General features: G+C 46.2%; 1 protein-coding gene across 2 annotated transcripts in view; it reads right to left on the reverse strand.

Annotated features, from left to right (window-relative positions):
- CREBBP (CREB binding lysine acetyltransferase) overlaps positions 1-19,559 on the reverse strand; it is a gene marked incomplete at both ends in the record, with an annotated part of 134,723 nt that overhangs the window by 69,214 nt on the left and 45,950 nt on the right. For both annotated transcript variants that reach the window (XM_079719511.1, XM_079719510.1), the window contains one exon: positions 6,767-6,943. In XM_079719511.1, the coding sequence (XP_079575637.1) occupies positions 6,767-6,943 (177 nt within the window). The remainder of the gene's footprint in view (positions 1-6,766; positions 6,944-19,559) is intronic.

Raw genomic sequence — 19,559 nt, forward strand, 5'->3', positions numbered from 1 at the left:
ATGACCCAGCAATCCCACTATTGGGCATATATCCTGATAAAACCATAATTCAAAAAGATTCATGTACCACAGTGTTCACTGCAGCTCTATTTACAATAGCCAGGACATGGAAGCAACTTAAGTGTCCATCGACAGATGAATGGATAAAGATGACGTGGCACATATATACAATGGAGTATTAGCCATAAAAAGAAATGAAATTGAGTTATTTGTAGTGAGGTGGATGGACCTAGAGTCTGTCATACAGAGTGAAGTAAGTCAGAAAGAGAAAAACAAATACTGCATGCTAAACATATATACGGAATCTAAAAAACAAAAAAAAAAGGTTTTGAAGAACCTAGGGGCAGGACAGGAATAAAGACGCAGACGTAGAGAATGGACTCGGGAACACGGAGAGGGGGAAGGGTAAGCTGGGACGAAGTGAGAGAGCGACATGATATATACACTACCAAATGTAAAATCGATAGCTGGTGGGAAGCAGCCACATAGCACAGGGAGATCAGCTCAGTGCTTTGTGACCACCTAGAGGGATGGAATAGGGAGGGTGGGAGGGAGACGCAAGAGGGAGGAGATCTGAGGATATATGTGTATGTATGGCTGATTCACTTTGTTATAAAGCAGAAACTAACACACCATTATAGAGCAATTATATTCCAATAAAGATGTTAAAAAAAAAAAGAAAGAAAGAACCCTTGTAGGAGACCGCACTGGGGAGCCCCACAGAAGACTGTGAGAGAAACTAATGATGAGGCCCCTTTGGTCACCAAACTTTCTTAGATTAGATAAACCCAAGATGTGTCCCACTTCGAAACACTGCTCCTTTAAAACAATCCCAGACCCATCATGAAGGTCAGCAATGACCTAATTGACAAATCCAGTGCCAACTGATGTCTGTATTTCCCTCCTTCCTGCAAATGCTCCCTTGCTTTCCGTGTTATGACTTTTTCAGGTGAAAATGGCAAGAAGGGTAATGTCACCAAGGAATCAGGTGGCCTCCTCTTCCAGAGGACTGCCCTGGAACAACTCTCCCCCACCCCACGCACTCTCATGCAAATCTCTCCTTCGAGAAGGCCCACATGGACCTTGAAGTCAGGCCACAGAAAGACAACCCAACCTATACCCCTGCCCAAACCTGTTCTTCTTTGTCAGTAAAATTTACATAATTTTGAAATTTTTATATCCATGTGAGCTATCCTAGAAAACTGGATAGTGAATATATATTTAATAGTTGTCACTCTTATTAATTCCAATTATGAACAAGTAACGTAGTTGGTACACATACTGTGTCTTATTAGACCTAAAACTTGATTGTTTCTAAAATACATCCTGATTTCAAAGATGCTACAAATGTGAAAAAAATGTGCATCTTAGAATCATGAAATACAATGTAATAATATGGTAAAAGTTCTAAGAAGCTTCAAAAATCTGTAGAAAGTTAAGAAATTACAAATAAAATGGCCAAAGACAGAGCTGCAATGAAATCCATGTGAAAATTTAGGGAGATGTGGTATTTGCTTTTGAATATTGGCCTGGGGATATATATGCCCTCAAAAGGACCCCATTTGCAATAGGGTCTCTGAACCTTTTGGAGCTCCAGGCAGCACATCCCAGAGGCAGCCCATAGACCGTGGTGATCAACAGGTCTCCATGACTACAGGCCACACTTAAGTATCACGGAAGATGTTCCACACTTCCTGACTGTCCCACAGATCCCCTGCATATTCCAGCGACGCTCTTTGGCCTTCATCTCACTCATCATCTCAGCAGCCACCATCTCTGCCTGTCCAAACGATCTCCTCTCTCGGCTTCAGTGACATCAGTCCCTTGCTGCCCCCTTTGCCAGCTCCTCCTTGGCCTGGTCTCTCTTCCTGTGCTCCCCTCTGAGCCACGGCATCCACTCCACAGCCCTTCTACCACAGCATGCTTATCGCCAGCTCCCAATGGACAGTGGCTGCCCTACTTGTATGTCCACCCATCTGCCTGGCCTCTTCACCTAGACATCTCACAAGCATCTCAAGAGGAGCATGTCTAAAGTGGAATTACGAATGCCCTCCCCTTCATCACCCTTCTCCCAGTCTGTTCCTCTGCTAGCTCTGTAAATGGTCCTGCCTCCCACCAAGTCATCTCACACAGTGACTCCACACATCCACTCTAGTGGCAAATCTCATCTGGTCTCCTGTCCCCTCTGTAATCTATGGCCTCCAGGCCCCCATCTCCGCTAGCCTAGAGCACTGCAGTGGCCATTGCCACCCATGGCCCTCCTTGAGACGGCTCCTGCCCAGCCCCCAATATCCACTTCACACCGCTTTCCTCTCACCCTTCCCACTGGACTTCTGCTGGCTCCTACACAAGCCAATGCTCTCCCAGTGCCCTGGGGTCTCCGTGGCTTCTGCTCATCCTTCCAATCTTGCCCTTAAAACCCCCTACTTGGTGCGGCCTTCTCTCTGATGGCTCCACCTAAGGAGGTCCCTGTGTCAACCTCAACCTCTCCGTGCTACTCAGACCTGTTGGGGCAGTTTGCATTGTAATTATTTGTTTTCCATCACCACCTCCCCCAATTTCACGAAAGAGGGGTGAGCTCTACGTAACTCACACCAGCACTCCAGATGCACCTGGGCTCAGAGAAGGTACTCAACAAATGAGACGAGTTAAAGGAACGGTCACATCCCCTCGCTTCCTGAGCACCACCAGTGCTGCGGGAATCCTCTAGGAGAGGAGACAAGCATGAGTCCCTTGGCCAGTGACCAAGTGTCAATCGTCCCACAGAGAGCTCAACCAGGGCACCAGGTGACTCGGTGTCAGAGTCCTGAGCTCAACTGTTTGGCACACTGAACCTAGCTGGGCTTTAAAAGACCACTCCCCAAAGCATGACAAAAAACACAAATATGTTCAAGGCTCCAAATTTTTCTTTTTTTTTAATTAAAGAAATCTAGATCTTTGGTAACGGCTCTCCCTCACTGTACAAAAACCTCTGGGCTCCAAGGGGCCAGAAACAATTTCGAAAACTCAAGGAAGACAACAAAACATGTTTGAGTAACTTCAAATAAGCAATGTAAACACACCCCAAAGGGCTCGGAGACACTAAAACATGACACCAGGACATACTGAAGGAGCTTTGGGCCTTGCAGACAAGAAGTTACATAGCCCTGAATGAACCTAAAGCCCTCAGACCCTCAGCCTCTTCATCTGTAAAATCGGAGGCGTAATGACGTCTTTCAAGAGGCTGTCGAAAGAATAAGGTAAAACACAGGATGCAAAAGCACTTAGAAAGATATTAGGCAAATTATGTGCACTTGCTGCCCTGCTTCTCTGTCAGTCCCCTCTGGTTCCTGTGCTGCGCCCAATAGCGTGAAGGCCGTGGCTGGGTCACCTGGCCTGGTGAAGCCTGCCCCGAGCCCCACGGTAAACATCTGAGGACTTCACTCCAAAAGCACCAGCTGTGGATCTCTCCAAGAGTCCACCCGTGCCCCTGTGGGAAAGTGGTGGCTAGGCTCCCATACACCAAGATACTTCCCCAGTTCACCATGCGGGTAGCCTGATAAGGCCAAGGCTGGGGGAGAGGGGGAGAGAACTGGTTTTATCTGTTAGATGTCACAGACAGAAGGATGAGATGTTACTGCTACTGCCTCCCCCAACCATTCCCCGGAGCAGGGGCTTTCAACTGGGGCCAACTATAGCGGGGTCGGGGTAGAGGGCTGTGAGCACTGAGTGGGTGAAGGCCAGGGATATTGCTAAACATCCCACAATACACAGGATGGTCCCCACAACAGAGAAAGATCCCACCCCAAACGTCAACAGTGCCAAGGGAGAGAGAAGCCTTCCCTAGCCCAAAGGGCTCCAGCCCAGGCACAGGTGGAGGCAACCAGAAGCCTCTTTCCAGTCTGGTCCGAACCTGCCCTTGACAAGCACACCACTCTCAGGAATTCAGTCCCCTGGAGCCGCAGAGGTAGGCAGAGGAACCTGCAGTGAAAGGATTCTGCCACTAAGTTGGGGGTAAAGGAGAAAGGATAAAAAAGTGGGCCTGGAGAAGATTTAAAAAAAGGGAAGAAAATGTTAGGTCAGGGTTTCTCAGACTACAAAACACAGAATGTCTGTGAAAAGCAAACACTCTTACTCTGAAGCCAAAATGTGCTCCAGGTCACTGACCAAACCCAGGTGACAATCAACAGTACTGAAGTCCACGCTACTGCCCTCCCAGTGAGGACTGGAAAAGGAAAGGTAGGCGAGAACAGGAAGAGCAGGGCTGGGAATCCTGGCCTGCCGCCCCCAGGGCTGAGAGGAGCCGCGTGAAGGGAGCAGTGGGCTTTGTTGTAAGTTCTGGGTCTGTATGGCCGGGAACAAGGCAATCCTGGCAACAAAAAGTTACTGGAAGGAGAGAAGCAGATCCAGGCAAGTTACAGGGGGATGATCAGAAGAAGAAATAAAGAAGTAAAAACTTGAAGCAGCTTGAAAACAGATCTCATTGCTTGTACCCTGAAGGAAGAATGTAGCAAACTGAGACCGAATCTGATTAGGATACCTCGGGAATCTGATTAGGATACCTCAGTATCACTCCCTTTTCTGATTTTTTTTTTTTTTTTGGCTGCGTTGGGTCTTCGATGCTGTGCACAGGCCTTCTCCTGTTGTGGTGAGTGGCGGCTACTCTTCGTTGTGGTGCACGGGCTTCTCATTGCAGTGATTTTCTCTTGTTGCAGAGCACAGGCTCTAGGTGCATGGGCTTCAGTTGTTTTGGCTCGCGGGCTCTAGAGCGCAGGCTCAGCAGTTGTGGCACACGGGCTTAGTTGCTCCGCGGCATGTGGGATCTTCTTGGACCAGGGCTCGAACCCGTGTCCCCTGCATTGGCAGTCAGATTCTTTTTTTTTTTAATTTTTTTAAAATTTTTTAATTAGTTTCTGCTTTATAACAAAGTGAATCAGTTAAACATATACATCTGTTCCCATATCCCTTCCCTCTTGCGTCTCCCTCCCTCCCACCCTCCTTATCCCACCCTCCAGGCGGTCACAAAGCACCGAGCTGATCTCCCTGTGCTATGCGGCTGCTTCCCACTATCTATCTACTTTACGTTTGGTAGTGTATATATGTCCATGCCTCTCTCTCGCTTTTGTCACAGCTTACCCTTCCCCCTCCCCATATCCTCAAGTCCATTCTCAAGTAGGTCTGTGTCATTATTCCTGTTTTACCCCTAGGTTCTTCATGACATTTTTTTTCTTAAATTCCATATATATGTGTTAGCACACGGTGTTTGTCTTTCTCTTTCTGACTTACTTCACTCTGTATGACAGACTCTAGGTCTATTCACCTCATTACAAATAGCTCAATTTCGTTTCTTTTTATGGCTGAGTAATATTCCATTGTATATATGTGCCACATCTTCTTTATCCATTCATCCAATGATGGACACTTAGGTTGTTTCCATCTCCGGGCTATTGTAAATAGAGCTGCAATGAACATTTTGGTACATGACTCTCTTTGAATTATGGTTTTCTCAGGGTATATGCCCAGTAGTGGGATTGCTGGGTCATATGGTAGTTTTATTTGTAGTTTTTTAAGGAACCTCCATACTGTTCTCCATAGTGGCTGTACCAATTCACATTCCCACCAGCAGTGCAAGAGTGTTCCCTTTTCTCCACACCCTCTCCAGCATTTATTGTTTCTAGATTTTTTGATGATGGCGGCAGGCAGATTCTTAACCACTGAGCCACCAGGGAAGCCCCTTTTTCTGATTTTTAACGAAAACAAAGAGAAAGAGACCCAACTCTTCCTGCTTCCAGCAGCCTCAAAACTTCTAAGTACTGTAAGCAGTCAATTCCTTAGTTTTGGCAAATGTACCAAGGTTACAGAAGATGTTAACATCAAGGGAAGCAGGTGATAGAGATAACAGGAATTCTTGGCTGTATCTTTACAACAAATACTTCAAATTAAAGTTTTTTAAAAATCAAAAGACAAAAAGCAACTTTTTCTGAACATAATCCCCCAGCTTTCTTCTGAGCCTTCCCAAATCACTCTGCACAACTATGTGGATGGCAGCCCTGGCAGGGCAGGCCCAGGGGAGAGGAGAGTGGCTGCTCCAGGCCCTGACCCATCGCTAAAGGCACATCAGAGACGCAGAAGCCATGTATGCACGGTGAGGTCCGACAAAAGAACACACTTCCCCTTAGCGGCCAGAATCAAAAGAGATGCCATTTTGTGGCACAAAAGGAGCTATTTTCTCATTAATATCTGGGTTATTTAGGATGAGAGTTCCAAGGGTAGTTTCTATTTTATAGGTAGGAAATCTCAGGGAGAATGAAGACATGTGAAACCATCTGTCAAGTCAGACAGGACACACACATCTCACAGACAAGGTACAGTTCTCTGAAGATAAATGTCCTTCGTAACAGAAATGGATGGACTTCTACTGACAGCTTCAACCACTAACAGACGGGAAGTGTAAAAAAGCCCATCTTTCCAATTCTCTTGACTCTACTGCTGAACCAAGAGGGTGACTGGAGGAAAGTCAAAATGACTCATGGACATGAACCCTCTCCCTCCACACAGGGACCTCGGGAGGACTAGCTGAATCATCTTAACTATTAACTAGCCCCTTACGGGCAGCTCATCACAGAAAATTAAACTCACTGAGAGGGCATTCGCATAAGAAATACAGGTTATTTTCCTTTCACCCATGACGCACTTTTAGTTGCAGATCTTCACTGTTAGCACGATAAAATCCACACAGCAAAGCACCCACTGGAGACCCACAGCTCTCAGACCAAGGGCAACTTACCATGTTTGGCACGTTGGTGACTGAAGCATTCTTGATGTCTGCAGCGAAGGGAGGCAAGCTGTTGACCATGCTCTGCTTGCTGGGCAGCTGAGGGTTCACTCCAGGGGCTCCCATCTGCTGCCCTCCAGTTTGACTAAAGGGTTGTCCAAATGGACTTGTGTTACCAGTCATTCCCATCTGAAACAAAAAGAGCAACGTCAGCCATCCCGACGCGACCACATATGAAAGGAAGAGCCTCAGAAATGCTCACTTTGACCCACTGAAGCAGAAATCATTACTTCCTGTAAAATCTTCATTTCAATTATAAATTAAAGGCTCATTCTCAGGGTTCACAATTAGGATTATGAACAGAGCAACTTGCTCAAACAGCTACAGACTAAAGGCAGGAGACTAGTGAAGCTGCTCCCAACAACCCCATCTGTCCCCTCCTCCTAAATATCATCCCAAGAGCCAGCACTTTTCCACCCTTACCCCTCAGCCATACTCCTCACGCCAAGTCCCCTACCCTGAGAGTGGCACGGACCCATTAAGATCATTTGGAAAACAAAACCTTCCAGAATAACTGACAAAGGGGAGCTCCTTCAGTTTAATCCTTAATTACTCTATAAGTAATTAGTTTCTTTCAGCTACCACCCCCCAATCAGATTTAAGTTTCCATTAGTTTATAATGTCTGGGATCTGCTTTAAAACCTAGTGAGGCAAGGGGTGTAGCGTCGATGAAAAACGACTGGACAAGTGTCGGTGACTCCTCACCAGGGGGCAGGTGTGTGGGGGTGTTATACTAGCCCTCTAATATTATACGTATTTGAAGTTTTCCATAATAAAGTCTTACTTTAATTACAGTGAAATAAAAGAAACTGTATAGTAGATAAAGCCAAGAATGGAAAAGAGGAACCCCACCTATGCCGCAGGGTGGGGCAGCAACGAACCACAGAAGTCAGAGATCCCCTCCAGTCAACGAGACCCCGGCGAGGTTCCCGCCAGACCCCTCAGCTCTAACCTCCACGTGCATGAATCCGGGAATCCCCACAGTGATACCCTGCTGCTCAGCCGCCCCCTCTGGAGAAGCAGAGTCTCATTACTAAGACAGCGGCTTTTCTAGCCTGCCTGCTTTGCTCTCTCACGAAGTTGCAACAATCCATCTGCTGCCTACTGCCTGCTCTACTTTTCTGGTGTCCTGGTGCATTTGATGTTTAGAAACTGGGAGGAAGGAGTCTCCTGAAGGGAAGACCCCCTTTCCCTAGGGGAGAGAGTTTCCATTCAAGAAATCACAGCTCGGGCTTCCCTGGTGGAGCAGTGGCTGATAGTCCGCCTGCCAATGCAGGGGACATGGGTTCGTGCCCTGGTCTGGGAAGATCCCACGTGCCGCGGAGCGGCTAGGCCCGTGAGCCATGGCTGCTGAGCCTGCGCGTCCGGAGCCTGTGCTCCGCAATGGGAGAGGCCACAACAGTGAGAGGCCCACGTACCACGAAAAAAAAAAAAAAATCACAGCTCAGTTCTCTCCACCAACCTCACATGGTGACTGCAGCAGCCCGTTCACGATGGTTAACTCACGTTCCTTCTATGGACCTTTATCTCACCTGAAAGATGAGCATCTTGCGCAAGACAACTGCATTACTTCTTTCAGCTCTAAAATTCTAGGCTGCAAACAAACAGATGCTCAACACAATCAACCCTTTCCTGCTGAAATGTCCGCATAAAAACACAAATAAAACCAAACTACTGTAACCAAAAAGATCTTGTTCTGGCATTTTCATATGTACTGGTGGTTTCCACATATAGCCCTCACAGCGGTACTTCTCAATTTTTTGAAAGTGAACACATTCTAGCTGCCACTTTTGCCTTATTTGCTTTACTCAAGTAAACTGAAACAAATTTAAATTCAACTGAAATTCAAAGTCAACTTGAGAAAACGGAAACAAAAACAAATTCTTTACGAAGCCCACCAAGTAGGCTCAACTCTGAATTCAGATGATTTAATCAAGGCGAGACTTAATCAGCAAACTTTTAACATAAAGGACATTTCTGATTCTCAACTAGGTTCCTTCAGTTGTTATCTGAAACTCAGAAGAACTGAAGCAAAAATCTATATTTTCAGGGAGTGTTACACTAAATTAACTCCCCGTAATGATTACTTCTTGTAGAATTCTGCATAAACTCAAACACTGCTCTCAGAGCCCCAAGAATTTGGGGGAAAAACATGGTTATAATTTCCATTTCCTAAATTTCATTTAAAATTTCTCTGCTTAGGACCAAACATGTCAGAAGACACTTGCATCAATTTACCCTCCCTGAATCTGTGCTCACAGTCAGCCAGCGTTTACCTAGCGCCTGCTATGAACAAAGCCCGGTTCAGAACACATTCGGATGCAATTTTCCTACTTGTCATAGAGCTCACTCCATGTAACCACCAATCTGATAAACAAGAAAAATCAATGTTGTTTTGGAAGTTTCTAGTACTGATGAATCAAAGTGGATGGCAGCTGGGGGGTGGGAAAGGAGAGGCAACTGTCCTTCCACTGATGCCAACTGTCCAAGGCAGTCAGCCCTTTGGTGTAGAGAGGGACATAAATACCAAGAGGTCAATGAGCTTCCAAAGGGGACCTGTGCGGCTCAAAGTTCACCAGCCCTGTTAAAAACGTCTAAGGCTCTGAGAATACTGGGACGGTGTTCACACGATCACCTTGCCAGGGTGAAAACTGGGTGGGTGTGTGGTCTGGTCAGTTCACTACTACTTGCCTGGTGAGCCTCTGGGACAAAGCACCAAAGTGCTGTGGACACTGACAGATTTCATCAGGAAATCTGTTCTCACCTTTTCTTCTTGGCCATTCCATAGTGAAGGAAACCTCTCAACATGGTTTCAATCCTCATGGGGCAAGAACCAAGGTAAAGTCAAAGATCACAGACAGCAGGTGAGGAATGGCCAGCTCACAGGAGGCTATGTTGTCTAAAAAAAAAATTAGGGAAAATCCCACCCTCAGCCTATGAGAACACACTCCAAGGATGAACCAAAGCAAGGCACAGCCACCTTCGGGATCAGGCTCCAAGGTCACGGCTCAGCTCCCTGGTCCAGGGCCAGTCCCTCCTTAACATCAGAGCTAACAGAGGCCCAGGTAAGGACAGTCCTCTAACAGGCCACCCAGCCACATCAGCCAACTAGGCCCTGTGGTCCCAACTATCCCCTGGCAGAGCCTGGTAGAACCGGAAGGCTGCTCCAGTCCTAGCCTGCAGTTTTGAGTAAAAGCCCTTCACTTCTAGAGACTTCTAGATTTCTGATTTCCTGTATCTCTTCTCCTTTGATCAGATCGAATATTCCCAAGTCTAGCTAACACATGTTTTTTTAGCACCAACATGTTCTTTAGCTCATGATGAAATAGTATAAATCGAGATGTTTGTCTAACTCCAATTAATAAAATCAATGTATTTCTTTTAATTTCCCAACAGTTACTTGATAGCAATATAGTAAACTTTATTTTCAACCGAAGTTTATCAGATTTTGCTTTAAGGCTGCTACAGAACCAGCACACAATCTTTTCTATAATATTCAAAAGTAGAACAGCAGAAATAGGCAACTGTTCAGTTAATGGTGCAGTTTATATAATATATGGACAAATTAAAGCCTACAGAATAAATATTTATATTCTGCCTCATTCAGCAACAGCCCATACATGTTAAAATATCCTTTCACTCTATTCTTCCAGAGCCCTTTTAAGCATTTAATTCAAGTTCAATCTTAGAAAACAGGAAAAGTTAACTATGGTAAGTACTGAAAAAAGGCAAGCTCTCCCATAAGGAAATCTAAATTAAATAATGCTTTATAGGTCTACCAAGTATTCCCATGAAAACGCATTCTTGTAACCAAGTGTATCAATCAATCATTTGAGAACCTACTTACTCTGTTGTTTGTCTATCACTTCAATGAGACAATAAAGACATGTAAACTACAGTCCCTGTGTACCAGGGAAGAACAAACTAGATGAGAAGGTAAAAAACACAACCTCCCCCAAACCCCCCAAAAGTAGTGCCAGATCCTGAGGCCTACCCCCTGCCCCAGGATGGGATTAGGTATTAATTAGCCTTGGCATGACTCTAAAGCATGAGACCAGATGAGGAAACCTGTCTTTAGGGTTTAGTTCAAACAAACCTGAACAATGCCTACACAAGCCTCATTATGAAACAAAGATAGTGTCCGCAGCAAATTCTGTTGACAGCACCTGGCCCATCGTCAAAAACTGCTGAAGTTCTGAGCTGTCAGGCAAGAAGGTGAATGACAGACATCACAGAAGAGGGACAGAGTAGACAATGCTTCTCTACTCTGACAGACACATACTACAGATATGCTATGGAAGGTTCAAAACAGGGCATGACTCTGTAGCAGCATTTGTCATGATAATATTTATGGCAACCCATCCTAAATCTATCTTTGGCACAAAACCAGGACGAAACTTCTTGCCTTCCTGGAACATACGTCTCCTCTGTGTCCTTGGGCGCCAGTACATACTGGGTTATCAATTAGTATTTGGGGAAAGAACCAAATAAATGAACACTCCAAGAGACCCACTGCATCATGCAGCCCACCCCTCGGAACAACAGAAACCCCAACATCAGCCCTGAGGGCAGGGGGGGAATCAAAGAACCGTGCCCCAGTCACAGAAGCCAAGCACAGATAAGGGTCACCACTGGGTGAAGCAGGCACTGGGAGAGGCAGCAGAACAGGCTCCTTTCTGTTTTCTAAACAGTCACCACGAATCTCAGTGACTAGCTGCAATGGACAGGCTGTCAGTCGACTGGCCTGTGCTCAAAGGTTGAGTACAAAGAGCATATGCGCTCGGAGTTGGTTTTACAGGACAAATACGATTTTGTGCCCCAAGACAGCACAGACAGGAGCCCGGCCTGGCTGTACAACAGGCACTCTGTGCTTATGTGCACTAGGCCAGCAAACCTTTGGCTTTGGTGCAAGGCCTCAGCCAGGCCCCAGTCCAGAGCTTCCCACTGGTGCACTGCGATAATGGTCCATCAGCCTCCATGGTCACCTGTGGGTGAAAACGGCCTCCTCTGCTGACCTCAGTGTGGGACAAATATTTCATTTTCTACTTGTGTCATGATATGACAACTATTAACATAATAAGAAAACAAGCCATGGGCTGCAAAAGAGCAGGGAGATTCTCTCCACCACACTGCACTAACCCGAAGATCTCTACTACTTACCTAACTCATCTAATCAAATACGGTAGTAACTGAAAACCCAAAGAACGAACTCGGGGTGTTAAGCAGAAGTAACAATGATCATGTAAGTTTCTCCCCAGAATAGGTTTCTACAATAGTAGCAAGCCAAGTATTCCTTTTCTTGCTCTTTCGTAGGAAAGTGGGACAGAGAAACACTTTCTTTGCAGTTAGGGCCACCACAGGTTGTAGCTCCTCTACCATCATCAGCAGCCCAAACTCCCTTGGGATGAGACAGTAGGCCTGGGCCTGCCTGGGCAGTCCACGGCAGGCAGGGGTGCCTGGGCAGAAACGTCTGTACACTTTTTGTGTCATGTGCATTTTTGAGAGAAAAGGTCCATTTTTAGATTCTCAAAAGGGGTCCGAAGATCCCCTAAAGATTAAGGATGCCTGCCCTCGGGGAAGGCAACTCCCTCTTCCTAGACCTCACACACCCCTGCCACATATGGGCCTTTCCCAGTAGCAGACTCCCGTCCAGAGACGTCAACCACTCACGTAACAACCACCCTCACAAATGAACTCTCCCCAATTTCCATCTCCAAACATCCTCTTGAAATGCACACTCACAGGAAGGATCAGATCATAACTATTTTTGAGATAAAAGCTTGATGGGGGACACACTGTGTGACCATTTGAGAATATCGGGAAAGGGAGGTAAGAGGGAAGATGCTCGGGACTGGAGCAGGACAGCCAGAAACACGCTTCCACTTCATGATTTTACTTAGAGTCCACCAGGGCTTCAGAAATGCTTCAAGTGGCAACAAATGATGAGTTTGATGTGGTTTCAATGAGCCCACTAAACACACTTTTTCAAAAGCTGAATTCTTCAGCAGTTTTCCTCACACCTTGATATACACTTAAAACCACACTACACAGCAGAGCAATCAGAGGAAGTACCACCAGTGTGTGTGTGTGTGTGTGTGTGTGTGTGTGTGAGTGAGTGAGTGAGTGAGTGAGTGAGTGAGTGAGTGAGTGAGTGAGTGATGCTGGTCAGGAAACAGACAGAAAGAAAACAAAATACGGCCGTCAGCGATAAGCTTAGTAGGGACAATAAGACAGGTTAGAACTGTCAGCTGGAAGCCCTCAGAGAGTTATCTAGTTAAAATTTACACTCCACTGGGCTTCCCTGGTGGCGCAGTGGTTGAGAGTCCGCCTGCCGATGCAGGGGACACGGGTTCGTGCCCCGGTCCGGGAAGATCCCACATGCCGCGGAGTGGAGCGGCTGGGCCCGTGAGCCATGGCCACTGAGCCTGCGCGTCCGGAGCCTGTGCTCCGCAACGGGAGAGGCCACAACAGTGAGAGGCCCGCGTACCGCAAAAAAAAAAAAAAAAAAATTTATACTCTGTGGATGAAGAAAGGGTGGCTCAGAAAGCTGAGGAACAAAACAAATCAGCTGGTGAACCTGCCGTGATGCTGGCCCTGCCCTGCCCCTCCTAGAGACGCCACCGCTGCTGCAGGCTCATTGCCCCCTCGCTTAGGCAGAGCCTCAGCTCCTCCAGGCGCACCTGGAATTGCACTGCCCAGACTCGCACTGCCGAAAGGGACAGGCTCAGTCCACCAAGACCAGGCGTCAGCAAACTATGGCCCCAGGGCCAAAGCAGCCCAATGCCTGTTTTTGAAAAAACAAAACAAAAAAAAGTTTTATTGGAACATAGCCACAAATAAGATTTCATTCTAAGAGACAGTAGGACGTTGTGCTTAAGTACAGAGGACCTGGTCTGCGGGTGGCTCTGCCACTTGCCAGCTGTGTGACCTTTGGCAATTTACTTAACTTCTCTGTGCTTGAGCTTTATCACCTGTAAAGTGGAGATGACAGCACCTCCTCTCCTAGGGTTGTGTTAGAATTAAGTGGATTCATGAACATGAAGCACCAAGAAGAGTGACTGACATGCAGCAGGTGCTACTGGTGCTGGCTAGTATGTTATTATTTGGCTTTGGGGGGAATCATTTTACACTAGATGTAGTTTCTTTCCTAAGTCTGCTTAGGATACTAATTTAAAAACTGAACATTTTTCAGAGACTGTGTGATGGTGGAGTGGTTCAAACAGGTAGGATCAGAGGGAGAAGCCAGCTGGGATTACTGGCATTTGATTATGAGACATTTGCAGAGAAACATGAAATAAACTTGTGACAAAAACAATCTTGTGCATTCACCAGTTGTAGAAATACTTTTAACAGACAACTATGTTCAAATTGTCCTAGTAAATCACAAAATTTCCAGTTTCACTCTAGATTGTTTTCCAGCTTAAAAAATAATTAATACTCAGAATGTTCACTTGGAACTTAAAATAGATGATAAGCTGTAACAATATATGATCAAAATACCCTAGCCTAACCTTCCTGGGTTGAAATTTAAATCAAAACCTCGAAGAATTGAACAAGAAAGAACATTTTCACAAAAAAAGAGATTGATGTGACTCCCACTTGCAAGCCGGCCACGACAAAGCAACGAATGTTCCATCTGATGTGGCTTCAACCTAACCTGACAGGTTTATTAACCTGAAGTTTTTAGCATCTTTCTTCACATGTTGGTACACACGTAAAACCACAAATTCATATAAAGTATGTAAAAACAACACAATTTAGGATGCCATGAGTAAAAAGCTGCCAAATAATTTGAGTCACAAGTATTCACTCTTTTCAATGACCAAAAAAACCAAAAAACAAACAAACAAGAAAAACAAAGCCAAAAAAAAACCCAAAAACCCAAAAAAACCAGAACTACCCCAGAGTATGGCCATATCATTTGTAAAGCCAAAAGCATTTTCTCCTGGCAACCTAACATTGTTGGGAGAAAGCCAAGAAAAGCAGTTTTCATGGAAAGACATGGCTGTGTTCAGCTGTCTGCTATCACCCGCTTGCTCTTGGAAGCCTTCCAGTACCTCAACTTGGCAGATAAAGAGTAAGTAGAAATATGCAACAAATCGCAATGCCAAAGCCATCCCCTGGCTGTCCAGTGTCACCTGGAGTAAGAGAACTGGGAATGAGGACCCTGGGCATGTGAGCAGCCCCCCTCGCTGAACTCAACTCTCAGAAGGATGCCAGCTTTGAAAGCATTCAAGGAAATACACAGCCCCCAAGTCTGAACACTCTCCTTAGACTAATAAATTGCAACTGGAAGATGGGCAGAAGTATTTACTGACTCTCATGGTACTGCCTTTGGATGATATGTGGGCAGAATGTGACTTAGAACGGTGGAAACTCCTAAAAGGAAGGTGACAGGACAGCAGATCACTGCCAAGGTCTCAGGCCTCATATGTAGTTGCCCAATTGTTCTAGAAACTTCTAGCAACAAAGGCAGTGCCCTAACACTGTTGGTATCCCTCACAGGTCACAAAAGTTAGACACACCAGCTCTCCAGGGTACAGTCTGCATTAATTCACAAGCAAAAGCACCAGGCCAAGGTCAGTGGGGTAACTAATCCTGACTCTGTGGCTAATCAGCTGTGTGACTGAGTGAGACAAACCTCTTGTTCCCTCTAAGTTTTAGTTCTCCTCAGCCATGAGACGAAGCATTTAGATGACCACTAGGTGATCTTTAAAGTTCCCTGTGATCCTGGACTTCCCTGGTGGCCCAATGGTTAAGAATTCACCTGCCAATGCAGGGGACATATAGGTTCGAGCCCTGGTCCAGGAAGACCCTACATGCCACAGAGCAACTAAGCCCGCGCGCCACAACTATTGAACCTGCGCTCTAGAGCCTACGAGCCACAACTTCTGAGCCCACGTGCCACAACTACTAAAGCCCGTGCATTTAGAGCCCGTGCTCCACAACAAGAGAAGCCACCACAATGAGAAGCCCACTTGCTGCAACTAAAGCCCGTGTGCAGCAACGGAGACCCAACGCAGCCATAAATAAATAAATAAATAAATAAATATTTTTAAAGTTCTTTGTGATCCAAAAAGCTGGTGACTTTCTTGGTTTTAAACAATCAGTCCTTGAATTGTATGATGTCTGTACTCCTGGAAGGCCCAGCTACCCGTAATGAGAGGCAGATGGGGACTCGGATTCTGTGTGGCCAAGTGCCGGCCCCTGGACTGGGAGGACCTCATTAAGTCTAGGCTCCCTGTGGGGTGGCCAGCGGCCTGTCCAGGAGACTGGGATTTTGTAGGGCGCTCCCTGCCACCCGCACTGCACAGGCCCCCACGCTTTCCACAGCTTCACATCCTCCACGCCATTCCCCAGATCGTGTTACAGGAAGTACCGCCAAGCCAAGGTGAGGGTGATAAAACTTAAATTGATTGCCTTCCCTAATTCTTCAAGTCCTAACATTTTTTAGGTGGGAAAGCAGCCTCTTTAGGATTGCATCAAAGCCAAGTCAAGCCAAGCCCACAGTGGCTATGGAGAAAGAGGAGGAAAGAGGAAAAGATGATAAAAGAGTAGGAGAGAAAAGGGAAAAAGATAAGAAAAAAGCATTTTATTTTATAAGGAATGAATCTGTAGAAAGATGAATTTTAATTTACACTGCAGCTCAGCTACAGCACCATGGAACAGAAAGCCAAGTTTTTTTTTTTTTTTTTTTGCAGTACGTGGGCCTCTCCCGTTGCGGAGCACAGGCTCTGGACGCGCAGGCTCAGCGGCCATGGCTCATGGGCCCAGCCGCTCCGCTCCGCGGCATGTGGGATCTTCCCGGACCGGGGCACGAACCTGTGTCCCCTGCATCGGTAGGTGGACTCTCAACCACTGCGCCATCAGGGAAGCCCTGAAAGCCAAGTTTTTAATAAACCTTACCCCAACCCTCTACAGGGCAGCTCTCTCCTGTTAGGCCAAGAAGTACCCTACTCCATGGATTTACAACCCACTTGAAAAATGATGAAACAGAGCAGGCAGAGGAGACATCAGAGGAACAAGGTGACATCCACACAGATAATGCGGGAATTCAGGGAAGGAGAGGTAAAGATGGGACCGAACAGGCAAAGAAGGCTGTAGGGAAGAGAGCCCATGATTATTTCTAGCAAAATTTAAAAGAGAAAGAAAGCTGACATTTAAGAGAATTTTATTCTTCCTCTCCATTGGGGCAGGAAAACTAAACAAGTTCTTGTAACAGACAGGCGATCAGCTTCACTGCTGGGGCAGGAGGTGAGTCCCAGGATGCAGGGTGAGGACACAAACCCAGTGTTTTCTGGGGCCTCCTCGGCTGCAAGAAAAGGAATGGAGAGGATAAAGTCCTACCCAGCTTATTAAATGCCATAAATCTCAAACCATAAAACACACTCAAAGACGTATCACTGTTTCAAATACATGTGGCTCTACTTCTAACCAAAAACTGAGTTGTGTAAAGTCCTAACAAAAATATACTTGGTATAGTAAAGTGTTCTTAGTCATGTCCACTGGTGCAGAGACATGGCTTTGAGGACACACAGAGGTACCTTAACACTCTACAGACACTGCACCTCACTCCTGAAGATAATGTTAAGTGAAAGCACTTGGAAAATGAAAGTGAAAAATCAATGTAAGGCAGTAGCGGTGGCATTAAAAGTAAAACAGTTCTTTTACTATAAAAACTCACCCATTACTGACAAGGGGAAAATGTTCCTTGTACAACACTAACTTCTAAAAAAAGGATTAAAAAAAATATAATCCCCGTAACACACGCACACGTGTGCATACACATACACACAGAGCAAGGAAGACAGAACACCAAAATATTTAATAAAGGGTTTAGAGGTGGTTTTTATTTTTTAAACATTTTCTGTATTATTCAAATTCTCTGCACGAAACATTATTTTATCTAAGGAGGAAAAGTTATTATTATTTTTTTTAATTTTATTTATTTATTTATTCTTGGCTGTGTTGGGTCTTTGTTGCTGCACGCAGGCTTTCTCTAGTTGTAGAGAGCAGGGGCTACTCTTCGTTGCAGTGCGTGGGGTTCTCACTGCGGTGGCTTCTCTTGTTGCAGAGCACCGGCTCTAGGCACGCAGGCTTCAGTAGTTGTGGCTTGCAGGCTCTAGAGCACAGGCTCACTAGTTGTGGTGCACGGGCTTAGTTGCTCCGTGGCATGTGGGATCTTCCTGGACCAGGACTCGAACCCGTGTCCCCTGCATTGGCAGGTGGATTCTTAACCACTGTGCCACCAGGGAAGTCCCTATTATTATTTTTTTTTAATAAATTTATTTATTTATTTTTGGCTGCGTTGGGTCTTCGTTGCTGTGCGCGGGCTTTCTCTAGTTGCGGCGAGTGGAGGCTACTCTTCGTTGCAGTACGTGTGCTTCTCCTGTTGCAGAGCATGGGCTCCAGGAGCGCAGGCTCAGTAGTTGTGGTGCATGGGTTTAGTTGCTCCATGGCATGTGGGATCTTCCTGGACCAGGGCTTGAACCCGTGTCCCCCTGCATTGGCAGGTGGATTCTTAACCGCTTCGCTACCAGGGAAGTCCCGAAAAGTTATTTTTTTTTTTTTTTTTTTGCGGTACGCGGGCCTCTCACTGTTGTGGCCTCTCCCGTTGCGGAGCACAGGCTCCGGATGCGCAGGCTCAGCGGCCATGGCTCACGGGCCCAGCCGCTCCGCGGCATATGGGATCCTCCCAGACCGGGACACGAACCCGTATCCCCTGCATCGGCAGGCGGACTCTCAACCACTGCGCCACCAGGGAGGCCCCCGAAAAGTTATTTTTAAATGCCATTCTCTGCTCAAACATTATGACTGCCCACAATGACAAGATGACACACTGTTGGGCTGCACACCTGTACTTAAAATATTAACTGCTTTTTCTTTTTAAATTAAATTAAATTTATTTATTTTGGGGGCTGCGTTGGGTCTTCGTTGCTGTGCGCGGCTTTCTCTAGTTCCAGTGAGCAGGGGATACTCTTCATTGTGGTACGCAGGCTTCTCATCACAGTGGCTTCTCTTGTTGCAGAGCATGGGCTCTAGGTGCGCGGGCTTCAGTAGTTGCAGCACACAGGCTCAGTAGTTGTGGCACACAGGTCCTAGAGCACGCAGGCTTCAGCAGTTGCAGCGTGTGGGCTCAGTAGTTGTGGCACGCAGGCTCTAGGGTGCGCAGGCTTCAGTAATGTGGTGCGCAGGCTCAGCAGTTGTGGCTCGTGGGCTGTAGAGTGAAGGATCAGTAGTTGTGGCGCACGGGCTTAGTTGCTCCGTGGCATGTGGGATCTTCCTGGACCAGGGCTCCAACCTGTGTCCCCTGCATTGGCAGGCGGATTCTTAACCACTGCACCACCAGGGAAATCCCTAAAATATTAATTTTAACCTGTCATCAGACACTGAATAAAACTAGGTAGATCAAACTGATTATGACTGTCAAGAGATTACTCTTGGGTGGTAATTTAAATCAAATTCACCCTGGTTATAACATGGTTGTAAGTTGTCACACTTTGCTCTAATGTATTATACATGTGACCAGAAAAAAAGCCTGAATGAGGCTCAGCCACTCAGACATCTACCACTACTATTGGCAAAGAAGGCTGGAAGCAGGGAAAAGAGAAGCAAAACATAGTCAACAGCCAATCAGGATATAAAACGCTGTATGTTGCTTTAGTAGCTTATGTTCATCAACTTGGAAATTTCGTGAGTGACTCCTGATACAACAAAGGCACAATTATCCTGCTACCTTAATCTT

The sequence above is a fragment of the Hyperoodon ampullatus genome (genome assembly GCF_949752795.1).
Source record: "Hyperoodon ampullatus genome assembly, chromosome: 14".
Taxonomy (NCBI): domain Eukaryota; kingdom Metazoa; phylum Chordata; class Mammalia; order Artiodactyla; family Ziphiidae; genus Hyperoodon; species Hyperoodon ampullatus.